Raw genomic sequence first — 12,745 nt, 5'->3', positions numbered from 1 at the left:
GAAATTATTAACCGCATAGAACAAAAATAAATTTAAGTCATTTTAATAATAGTAGATAAATTATTTCAATATCAATAATTAACGTCTGAGTCTGTCAATCAATAATTAACGATGTCTGAGGGCATCTTCGATGTGCGATATTCCTGACAGCGCGCGAATTTTTGACAATCAGATTGTCGCATGGTCAAATATTTCCTATTTAAAAGCTATTGCGGTCTCGACATTTTCATCTTCAAATGACCTCAAGAATCTGCCGTTAGCGGGTGAAATAATTTGCTTCAATGATTAAATTATATATGTAATTTAGGATTTAGTAATTTTTTACCCAATTATTCGATAAATTAAATTTGAATAGTGCAAAAACTACAACACAGAAATTAAAATATACTAAACAAAAATAAATTTCAATTAAATAAAGAGAACACATGATAAATAAAGAGAAGACAGTGAGAGAATGGAGTGAAAGGGAGAAAAAAGACAGATAAAGTCCAACGAAATTAATGACAATGTAATTAAGTAACGAGTTTTTCACGCGCATGCTGCTGAAAATTAATTAATTCTATTTGTATTTGTACACGTAAATCAACAAGTTGGTTTTTGTTCGAGCGAAAGTTCGATTTAACACGAGCAAACGTAAACCATCATACAATTACAATCAATCGCACACTTCGAAGGGGGGAAATTGACAGCAGCACTCTTAATTTTATCGTAAAAAACACATCGCGATAAAGTGAGGCACAAACACGATACATAAATGTTAATAATTATTCACACATCGCGAAACGAGTTGTGCGAAAGCGAAAGTAGCATCTTCAATATGTTTACGAGGCATAGAGATACGCAGCGCGATACTCCACGCGGCTCGCCCGTTCAAACTCTACTGCCATGTAACTTCTCGTTACTTTCGTTCCGCACAAGACGGGCATATAGAAGCGAGAGTATAGAATGCACGTGAAAGACCAGCGCAGGCGTGCTGCAAGGATGTCCCTTGAACTATAGCAGTTTCTCCATTTACTCGCCGCGAAATTATTTATTAACTTCTGCATTAGATCGACGATGGATTCATGCAATAGTTTATTTTTAATCGAAAATAGAAACGAGAAAAAACGCAATAGAGATATTCATGAGGTTTTCATGTTTTTATCGGGGAAAGACGATGAATGAAAATGTGAAAACAAGAACGGGATATATATATATATATATATATATATATATATATATATATATATATATATATATATATATGATATAATGATATAATGATATGATATAATGATATATGATATATATGATATAATGATATATATATATATATATATATATATATATATATATATATATCATTCTTCACATATAACACTGATCTACAAAGTTAGATATTTTTATAACCTGTTGTCTGAAGAAGAAAACAGATCCACACGAGGCAATGCAATTAGCAAGTAATAACTCTCCCTTTTCACTATCCTATGATACTAATCTATCATACCATTATGATTGCTTCGCCGTTTCTTTTAATAGTCACATACAGAATTAATTTGTAGGAATTGTTAATCTATTGATATCGATTCGAACACAATGTAATCAGCATTAATGTTCACTGAATTATTTAAAAGAAATAAACTATAGTTTGAAATGAAGTATATACAATAAAGTTACTACAATTCTTGACACAGCTTAAATATTGTAATATTTCAGTTGAAAAGATTGATTAAAAAAGAATTCGCATCTAATGTAAGACACTTCGAGTACAATAATTGATACAAATAAAATATATTATGTAATGACAGCCTTTAATAGCTCGATACTGATACTACTCGAAGCGACACAAATAGTTCCGGCCGGAAATGTTATTCGTCATCATCACATTACCGATCGAGTAACAATTTCATTCAGAAAAATTGTCATGTATTGATATGTACAAAAAAAAATCGAAAGCGGAGCACGTGACTACTATCGAATGAAAAAAGAGAAAACTAGGCGGTTTTTTTTTTTTTTTAGAGAAACCAAGATAGCAACGTTAATGCTCAAATGTAGGTCGACATACAACGCATGCTGTCGTTCCGACGTTTTATTGATTTTTCGTGCACCCAATTCCGGCGTTCACACTCGTTTGCCATGCCGACTCGTCGTCGCGCGCGCGATGTGTAAAAAGTGTGCACAATGTACACCGAAAACATAATATAAAAATTGCAATTTAGTGGAAAAGTAAAATTTCATTAGGTCTCATTTTCCTTCTCTTCTAAAATTATTCCTCTCCTTTATTCGCACTGTCATAAGATCATTCTTATTTGCATTGCCATTACACACCCTCTTTTATGTCTACTTGCACTGATAAGAAATCCTAAATTGAGAAAATTTTGCATCGCGGCGAAACTACGAAAATTCTGTCGCAGCTGATTCTTTCTGCACTACAGTTTTGTACCTTTCGATATTATTCACTATTATTTCATTTTTCTAACATCAGGTCAAATGTGCATGCAAACAAGACAAAAGACAAATCTTTGTAATCGAAAAATTCCACGAGTAAAAGTTTGCATAATAAAATGTAAGGGCTACTTCCTTGCGGAACACGTTCTGCTGAAGTAAAATAAATTGAACAAAAGAGATACACATTATCTCTAAGTAAAAGAAATCTTCTCGACATTGCAATTTATAGTGTAATGTTTAAATAATACGTTTTAATAAATTAACATTGGGGTTCCATAACATATAATATCACACATATCATGTAACAAAAAAAAGTTCAGCTAATGCGTCATGCATGATTCTGCCAGCTTTAATAACAGCTTACGTCGTATTCCCCAATCCATCATAGTGGCGTCGATCGTCTTATTTACTAAACTTCCGTGGTCCCTTCGTCAATTATTGCTGCTGCTAATTATTGGTCCTCCTTGTCACTTCCCGTTCACTTCCTTCGTTGTTTCCTCGTGCAGCTTGAAAATTCGCTGGTCCCTCAAAACTGGTCGAATAGACGAATCTTAACTAGTTGCTAATTCGATGAAGGCGTTGACATGTAATAAAATCTCTTCTCGCATCAATTCCCGCTAATAATACTTGCGACAAGATCCAAATTTATCCACAATCTATTCTTGCGAGGAAGGCAGATGTGTTTGACTTATGTGTCGTCGCCCAGACTTAAGTATCGGAAACAAATTGGAGATGCAATGTCCGTTCGCTTCTTATTATTAATCATAATTCAGGAAGAAGAATTACAATCCTGCCTAACTGGTCGTGTCGTTGAACAACGTTTTACAATCGCTATTGGCGTTATGCTTGAGAAAAATGTCGATGCGTACAAATTGGGATTCGCGTTAATAATAGTCGTGTATAAACATATCAAAACGATATGCAAGGATGGTCCACACTATCGCGCTGATAATCGCATAAAAGCGCTGCTTCGGATTCCGACAATGATGCACCTCGTGTTACAATTCCCGCAGATATTGATCGCGTCCTCGACGAAATCGCAGTGTTTACAGGCCATAATTGCGGATTGTGCGACTCGTAAGAAAGTCATATCGATGACTGGACAGTGACTTGCTCAGGATGCCAAGTGCTGACGTGCAACGATAAATCCAACGATCAATCGTCGTCAATCACGGTCGACGACATTTCTCAAGTCGACAATTTCCCCACTTAACGCTCGCATTTGCTGATGCACCTTGCAAAGAGAGATCGCATCGATAATTAACGCAGAACGATTCATAAGGACAGTCTGTAAGCACACAATAGCTAATGATTTACGTGTTGCTTTGAGATTTCGCCGTGATCGTCCCTCGTCAGATGCGACAGCGCCGGCGATTAACGCTCTTACGACGTACTTGTGCGTAACAGTTGTTTATCCTTTCGTACGGAGTACGAAGTATCATAATTGCGTGAGTGGGTGGATCTACTTTCACTACGAACTACCCTTGATATACGACAACGATGAGCTAATCGAGTTCGATGACGTCACGCTTTCAACGTTCCATGTCGTATTATTCTCTGTATAATTGTAGCGGCTATATTTGCATCTTCGTGCGATTACGGGACATTATAACCGTGCAAGTGGGTGGATCCGGTTTTATCGCTGTTAAATCTTCTCTCACGCTTCGACAGGTCAACGGAGTTCGTCACTGAGTATTAATACTTTTGCGTCGTATTTATACATTCGTTCGTTGCGAGAAAATAGTACAACCATTTTTTACCCCATTCAAGTCACAATGGATCACCAAACATGCCAGCATGGGTGAAAACACTTTCGTCCTGTTTTTGCGAACAGACGCAAAGTCAAAAACTGGTCAGGAACTTTGAATTTGACATGCAAACATTCTCAAGTAGACAAAACATTTGTACAAATTAATGTATACGAATTAGTGTAGTTAGAGCGCGGCGTTAGATCATCACATATTTTTACGCGAGGTAATACTATAGAACGATCAGATCTCCATTGTAGATGGGATCACCGATTGCACTCGACTCGTTGCGCAAATTTCAGCTCCAACATGTTCAATTGTCGGAATCGCGGGCCATTATTTTGCTACGAATGGCGACTTCGAAATGAGGGCAAAGACGACGAGAGACGAAGGCAACAACGACAGCGCCCGCGCACTAGTGCCGGTACTAACGACAGCGAGCCAACTGAGGCGATATTGGCATTGGTCGTCCTCCTTTGCTAACCTTGCATCCCCCTTCGACCGCTCTCTCTATCATTCGATTTTTACCCTCCCCCTTCTGTCACCTCCTTTATCAAACTTCCGCCCTTATCAGCTGATATTAACTTTCCCCTTACGTCATCTCTTACGTAATTATTGAGATAAATGTGAAAAAGTTCTTACCTCGCGTAGAAGGATGGTTCATTAATATCGCCAAGGGACACTCGTCGTCGTCCAATATATATTCCTGATGCACGTTGCTGCCCATATTCTCACTATTAACCTGCATCATAAATAAAACACGTTATTTATACGATTTATGTACCTTTTTATCTGAAATTCGCATTTAATTTTCGAGACATTAAAAGCTTATCATCAAGCCGAATCATAGAAATATATAGATATTTACAAAAATATAAAATTTGATATAATCATGATATTAAAAAATGTTTGTAATGTCTCTTCTTTCTTTTTTAAAAAGTAGTTTACTCAGGAAATGTTGGATTAAGAAATAAAAAGACGAGTGCAAAAATATATATAAAAAGGAAAGAGAAAGATATTATAATAGGAATACAGTGACCCTAAAAGATTTAAAAAGAGAAGTATGAATTTGAAAGGAGAGATAAGAAAAAGGGAAAAGAATATACAAAGACAAACGGAAAAATGCAAGATCTCAGTCTCCTTCTTTTAATGGGTTGCTTTTTTCATAATTCTTTTTGTTATATTGTTAATAAGTCTATATCAGAAAAATGTTTGCATTACGGTTTTAAAAAGTTATGGTTTTAAAAGTGCTTTCTCTAGAATAAGTACGTTGCAGAATATTGTTAAAACCCACAAGAACAAATTAGATAGCTCCTCTCATTGTGGAGGATACAAAATTTCCTCTTCTGTGATTTCTAATCATCGGATCACTAATGACCATAATTTTGATTGAAATAACGATTTTAGACGATGTCTATATCTTATAATAAGATTGGTCTCAGAAATCTCCTCTCTTCTTTCTTACATAAGTTTCCTTTCTCATAGATACTCATTCCAAACTTAACAATCGTTAGAATAACATTTCAATTGAAAAACTTTCACATCTGATATTCTTCAAGATGTGGAGATCATCTGGTGCGTTTATATCTCATATTTTAATTTGAGTATTTGTTTCATTCAACTACAATTAATTAATTTAATTTGCTATTTTTAACTTTTGACAATTATGGAATCTAAGGACCACATTATTAGTTATTTTTTTACCGATAATCCAATCTGCGGTCGTAACATTCCCATCTTTCTATTTGTGGAAATTATATCCATAATTTCAAACATAAAAAAACATGCACAATGCTCTCTATTCCATCTTTTTCATATTATTTTTTAATTATTCAGAGTCTGAATCAGCTTGCATCATTTTTAAATTATCCATTTCTCGTATATAACATTTTGTCCGCGGATAAATAATAATCACATATGCTAACCTGCACAAGACAATATAATTGTGAATCCACTTTATCTAGGCCGTACTTAGAAAGCATCTCTCGCACAACCTGAGCGGCGGAATCTCGTACACTGAGCAACAGCGTTTTGTATGGCACATCCTTGCACAACGCCTCGCCATAAATTTTCAACGTGCCACCCGTGTCGGGGCCGCCGTCTTTGCTGCGAAATTGCTGGAGCTTCCTCTCTAGTTTCTGTTGACGACGGCGCCTCATCACCGCTTCTGGATTCGAGATGCTTCTCGTGAAACTGGTTTCAGGTAGCTCTGAAAGCGCCATCATCATTAAAATCAGAAGAAAATAATCTGAGAAAGTATTTTGATTTATAAGTTTCTTTAAATAGTATAATAATGCGGTTATCAGTAGTTGACCTGATTGCATTTACGCAACCTACTGAATTAAAATGTCATTAGAAAATATTACAACAATAAATTCTCTTTAATCGCACATATTTTTAGAAAAGTTCCAACTATTTGATAAATTCAGACAAATAATATAAAAATAAAATTAGCTAACCCGTGTAGAGCTTCTCAGCGACGCCGTTCTGATCGCCAGGTGCAGCATTCTCATCCTGCTCCAAGCTCTTCAGTCGACTGAGCTTTTCTTGTTTTTTGATCTGCTTCTTTTCCCGCTTGCTCAGCTTTCTTCGGAAGCTAGAACCGTCCGAAATAAGGCCGACACCCTGCGCATTAGTTTTATCATCAATTCTTCTCAATAAGAAGCGTCCCTCACGGTCGTCTATATGCCAATTTAATTGTACGAGCAAAGGTTTCTCTTCTAAGCCAAGTTTACGCTCTTCTATGGATAAAAAGAAAATTTCATTATATTAAATTTAGATCGTATTTATACGCATAATTCAACAGTATAATCTGTATTTTTCAGTCATCCAATTAAATTTTGTTCTATGATACAATGTAAACAATTCCGCTTACCTCCATTCTCATGAATTTCATAAAGAGCGTATTCAGGAATAGATAACATTCTCATATCAGGACGAAATTTTTCAATGAGCGTTTCTATTACCGCCTGACTGGTCGCATCCGAAGCAACCCTGATGCATTTGGTAGCAACCTTCTGGCCGCTGTCTTGAAAGTAAAATCTCATTACCCCATGAAACTCCAGATCCTGCAATAAAAGAAATAATATAAACTTTAAGGTAGTATAAAACTTTAAATGCAATTTACAGTCGCATCGGCGATACTCACTTCGTTAGGCTCCGAAAGTTCGAACAAATCTAAACGATTGGCATTCCACTGTTGTATGACTCCTCTGAGAGCTTCTCGCTCTGCTTTCTTGTTCGCCAATTCCGTTGCCATCCTAAAAAACACGATATATAAACTACAATATTAAAACAAAATTAATTAAATAATCCAGTGCATGAATCTAAAAAATTAAAAAAAGCAAACAAAAATTCACAAAGTGGCGGCGCTCCAATTTTTGTCATTGCAAAGTTATTAAAAATAATTTTTATTTTTATAAGTTTTAGGTTTATTAGTTAAAACTGTCTACTTTATAACAATAAAAATTTGAAATTAATCGATTGACTCATTTCGTCACACTGAAAATCATCTCCGAGTAACTTCATTAAGAGTGCTCTTTTTATTTTTCGTCTAAGTTTATTCGTTTCTAAAGTACTGGCAGATTAAATCGAACACCCTGCGCATAATGCGTTCAAGACGAAAGGTACATATCTCCTCTAAGCGCACGCGTACAATCAGATGCATTATTGCTTCTCATATCCATAAGAGTGACTCACCAATTCTTTTTATTATCTACGCGAACGTGAAGCAATTAAACCGTGCAATCGACTACTTAAGCGAGAAAGTACGTCTATTAAATATTACAGGAAAAATTTGAAGAAAATTTCTTGAATCCAAATGAGTGGCGAGACCAACCCATTTTTTTAAATACCTACTTATATCAAACAGCTCTTACAAGCGTAACTTTTCCTCTCTTTCGGCCACTATCTCATTTTTGACTATTACTACGCACCGTAAGATGAGAAAAAAACATGTCTGTTACGAGCTACCGGCAAGCATTCAGGGCTTTAGTGCCGCGGAGTCGGTAAACACCGGTCACAAAACGAAGACAAGCCTCTGCATTTCTAAAGGCTCATTTACGGTTCCAGACGATACGCTATCTCCTTTTAATCTTTATACACCTATAGTGATCAAGCCTGTCCGTCTTTCACAGAGATACGTGCCCCTTTTCAAAATGTTCTTACACATTGTCGCAGGTTTTTAGTTCACGCACAATCGGTCTTATTGTCAATCTTATATATACAGTTGGAAATTTATAAATATTGTGCTGCACGTTTTTTCGTCGCGTTTTATGTTTGTGAAGTTGGCACTGTTAGCTTCACAGACATTCGTTTACCAACAATTTCAAAGCAAATCACCCGCTGAGTTCCGTTTAACCCTTTTCGGTTTATATTATTCTAACTTTTTTCTTATCCCTATCTTTCGCCCTTATAATTTTATTTTATAATTAATTGGCAAATAATTGACCCAAAAATTGCAAACGTCCTAATGTTTCTCTACTTTAGTCGCGCACAAGAGAACACAGTTATAAATATCGCATTTATTACTAGCTCTATTGCTTTGAAGTCACTTTATTTTGGTATTGTACTCACTCAGGTACGGTCATTTTTTCAACCTTGAGAAAATGCTTTTTTCGCATTTCTCGCATTTCTCGTCGTCGATTCACGAAGTCAATCCATCACTACATTTCCCGGGAACGGAATCCACAGTTCTTACAAAACTCACACTTTAAACATCGAAATTGTTGCGATTAATGTAAAAATTGATTTTGCCAATAGCTCGATACAAAATGATCAATGCTTCAATTATCCTTCGTAAAAGTTTTGAACGAAAACCTAAAAAAGTGATTCTCTTAACAATAGCTTTCTAAAGAATTTCAACTCAAGGTTAGTTCGTATTTACTCTATTCATACCGAGTATTCCAATAAATGCTCCGTTTTATGCTTAAATGTTTTCTTTCTTTTCACTTTCGTATGAAATTAGGCGGTAAAACGGAATTTATTCGTGCAAGTAAGAAATTCGTGTTTTTTTTTTTTTTTGCGTGTAAAAAGAACGGAGTTCGCATTGAAAACTTTTTGGCAACGTTCCCAATATATCATACACACTGCGTGCGTGTCGCTCACTCGCGATTCATTCGACAATGGTGTGCAACAACTCGCCGCCGCTGCCGCCGCCGCCGCCACACCCAATGGCACTCGTTGAATTCCACGCGCGATAACCACCGTACGTTCACTCACGTCGGGTACGGCAAAGCGACTGACAAATCGACGATGTAACTTCAATGGATCCCGAGAAAGTGGGGAACTTTCCTCGCGGACATCCGTCCTCCCCCCTCGACAGGTCCTGGTGAACGTTAAAACCGTTTCGCGATATCTTCATGATCGAACCACGCAAAATATGTTCTTTTTTGACATAAAAAATGCTCCGCGATCGCTCCGGGCCGAACGATTGATCGTAGAACGCGCGCGTCAAGCGGTAAGTTGGTGGTTTCATTTTTTTTTTCATGTGTATTTGGAGAATTTTAGAGATGATTCCACTGCTTGCGATTCCGTTCCGCCCTGTTGCGTATTGTCCATTTCTTCCGCCTGCTTTCTTCCATTACATCGTGACGTGAACCGCATTATATCAAATTTCTCAGGTTTGTATTACACCTTTCTGTTTCTCCTTGTTCATTATCTTTCCATTCCTTTCTCTCCTATCATGCACTTGCATGATAACGCGCTCGTTTTGATAATACTTAAAATATTTCAGTGCAACACACATACTTGCAATAAGACGAATTTATTTAGAATAAAAAAAGTTTGGGGTGTTTGCCGTTCGATCTTGAGAGATCCAAACTATCGAAGTTGCTCGGACACTAGAAATTCCCAGGTAATAATACAAACTGACCACAGTCGAAAGGTGTTGTTAGTTCTTCAGCTTATATACGTTCATCAAATTTTTAACATTCACAAATTATTTTGCGAGACTGGCATAACCTCCAAAAATATTTACAACGGCTGAAAACATGGAACCTCAATATCTTGAAACTTGAACTTGTAATACTAATTTAGAAACAATTGATAGATTGTACCGTTCGTGCCGTCACCATGAAATTCAGTGATGCATGTAATTGTTGTATGTATCGTGCTCTAGACTGCTCGTCGTGCTTAGTCAACGACGCACCGGAAACAGTGGAAGAATATTCTCATGTCATTCAGTCGATAGAAAAGTTGAGTTAATTGCGCAAATGACTAAACGAGCAATACGGATTTTATCCTCGAAAAAAACCGGTAAAACGCGAAAAATAATCAATAAGAATGTAATAGCCGGCCTCGCGGAAGTGTTCGGACGGGATCAGCAGATGCTTCGTAGATGTGTTCGTGTACAAGACGATATGATATAAAAAACGCGATCGCATAATAACAGGTGTGCGAAGCTAGCAATCTGACATAAAAATTCCACAGTTCTGATTGAAGAGATGCCGCTGATCCTTCCAGCACTGGCAATTGTCAAGTGTTTAATTGTATAAAACAAAACCGTATTACGCTATCGTGTTAATATATGTATATCATAGACGATGTGCATACTAATGACTTCTTCATTGCGTTTAAACGGCCGTTTCCTGTCTTGCTATGTGTTTTTAGATATCGCCACTTTGTGTACGTTCCGTAATGAACATTCCCGCGGAAAAAGAGCATTGTACCTTCCTCTGCACCTCCCCTCGCCCCTCTCATTCTTCGTCTATCATTCTTAATCTATAAATGTTCCTGTCATCAAATACGCGATGCTGCAAATTAATACAAAAAGTATTCATCGCGCGTACTTTCTCCCCAGTCATCCGAGCAATCGCAGCAAGGATTCTCAAAGACCTCCTAAAGTCTATCCGCGCATTGATTAGCTGTACGCGATTTTATGTCGATGCCGGAGAAAAATACTTTGGATAAAATAAATTTTTATACGATCAGTACGGCTTAAATTGATATAATTCGGTTATATTTTTTTTTATCGATAATCCTTACTAGCGGTTTATTCGCCAAAATATTATAGACTACGCGAGTTTTTATCGTCGCACTTTCGCGTTTGCGGGATTAGACTAACCATGAACACGCACGGTAACACACCGTGAATACTTTCTACTTATTCATACTTTCTATGCATTACGCTATTTCAGCAAAAGTGTGATTGATCGTACATAAGAATTTTGATCCGCGGTTTGCATATTTCGAAAAGGGAACAAAAGCACTGCAAGATGCAATAGCTTCATAAATCTTTCTTACGGCACTGCAAAAGAAGCCGCAGAAGCATAAAGATCGCAAATATATTGTTACATCATTGCATCGTTATTACATCGAATACCTCCAAGTGCTTAAATCCGTATAGTACATAGCACTGGGAATGTGAGAAAGAATTTACAATAGTTTTATATATATCCATCTAGAATATCGATTTTTTTATTGTTTTCGAAAAATCTAAATATATAAGAAATCCATAATTAAATGATTCAGAATTTTCATGTACAAAAATTGTCAACGATAAAAACATGCGTGTTCTTTAAATAAAAATTAACATTTTCTCGGTTCGAGAACTCGGACCGATTTCCGGCATTACGGACACTGGTTTTACATTGTCCAAACTGCCACTGCAGGTAATGCGCAAAATAATCGTGGACCTTTCGTGAAGATTTTCAAAATACGCGACGCAATTTGAATTTCTGCAGAGTCAAGTAAATATTAATTCCGACAAATCTCAGATGGTTCGTGCGAAAATGTAAACCAGGCGATAATTGCCGATATCGCTATCGCGATCGCGATTCGTAACGAGTTTCAGCTCGCAGTGTCGCCGAGATAAGCACGCGATATCAACAGGTCCGCCGATGCTTCATGTCGCGGCGACCCGTGTTGTGTCGCATAGCCGCGGGGAGATAAAAGAATGCGCGAGTCTCGCATTACGCGTGCCGTTGCCATACTTTAGGTACATACTACGCGTGATGCATGTTTACCTGTAGACCCAGGGATAAACGTGGTTTCTCCGAGTTTCTCCTTGAAAATTCCACTATTACTATTACCACCACTACACTGGCGGCCACGCCGCGCAAGCTCACCAATACGCGCCAAGGACCTCGCACAGCTTTGCAACTGCCGATCGCCGATCCGCCGCGTCGTGCGTTTGCTTACCGCGCATATCTAGACACGTTCGACGATTGAAAAACGCGCCGCGTCGACGATAGAGAGCCGCAAACGGAGAAAAACGCGCACAAATAACCGTGCGATATCACGTTTTTCGTCGCACGCGTCGCCTCGCGGCACTGAGAAAATCCGTGTCACAAAAGCGCAAACCACACGAGTGACGTTTTACGTCGGGCGTGCTCGAGAATCGTCGCCAGTCGCCACCGTCACCGACTGTCACCGATGTTGCCCAAGTCCGTCGTTCGGCCGACGCTACGCGTCGTTGACCGTCGATACGCGCGATACACTTGCGCGCTACGTTACTAGGAAACGCGAAAGTACGCTTATAATACACACAAACGCAAGCACAACTATACAGGCATGACCACGAAATTAGCGGATGCTGCTATTCCGTTGCGAACGTTAAGAGTATACAAAAG

General features: G+C 37.7%; 1 protein-coding gene across 7 annotated transcripts in view; it reads right to left on the bottom strand.

Annotated features, from left to right (window-relative positions):
• Window positions 1-12,710, bottom strand: part of cno (adherens junction formation factor afadin) — a 35,553-nt gene extending 22,843 nt beyond the window's left edge. For 5 of the 7 annotated variants that reach the window (XM_067356769.1, XM_012365343.2, XM_012365347.2 and 2 more), the window contains exons 1-6: window positions 8,751-11,987; window positions 7,324-7,435; window positions 7,051-7,243; window positions 6,635-6,916; window positions 6,101-6,384; window positions 4,818-4,917 (exon numbers count right to left, since the gene is read on the bottom strand). In XM_067356769.1, the coding sequence (XP_067212870.1) occupies window positions 4,818-4,917; window positions 6,101-6,384; window positions 6,635-6,916; window positions 7,051-7,243; window positions 7,324-7,435; window positions 8,751-8,806 (1,027 nt within the window). In that variant the 5' untranslated portion in view covers window positions 8,807-11,987. Of the gene's footprint in view, window positions 1-4,817; window positions 4,918-6,100; window positions 6,385-6,634; window positions 6,917-7,050; window positions 7,244-7,323; window positions 7,436-8,750; window positions 11,988-12,139 lie in introns of those variants that run through there. The other 2 variants (XM_012365344.2, XM_012365345.2) reach the window with 2 other exon arrangements.
• Between the last annotated feature and the right edge of the window lie 35 nt (window positions 12,711-12,745).

This window comes from Linepithema humile, chromosome 6 (genome assembly GCF_040581485.1).
Source record: "Linepithema humile isolate Giens D197 chromosome 6, Lhum_UNIL_v1.0, whole genome shotgun sequence".
Lineage (NCBI taxonomy): Eukaryota > Metazoa > Arthropoda > Insecta > Hymenoptera > Formicidae > Linepithema > Linepithema humile.
This window is presented reverse-complemented; position numbering and strand designations above follow the sequence as displayed.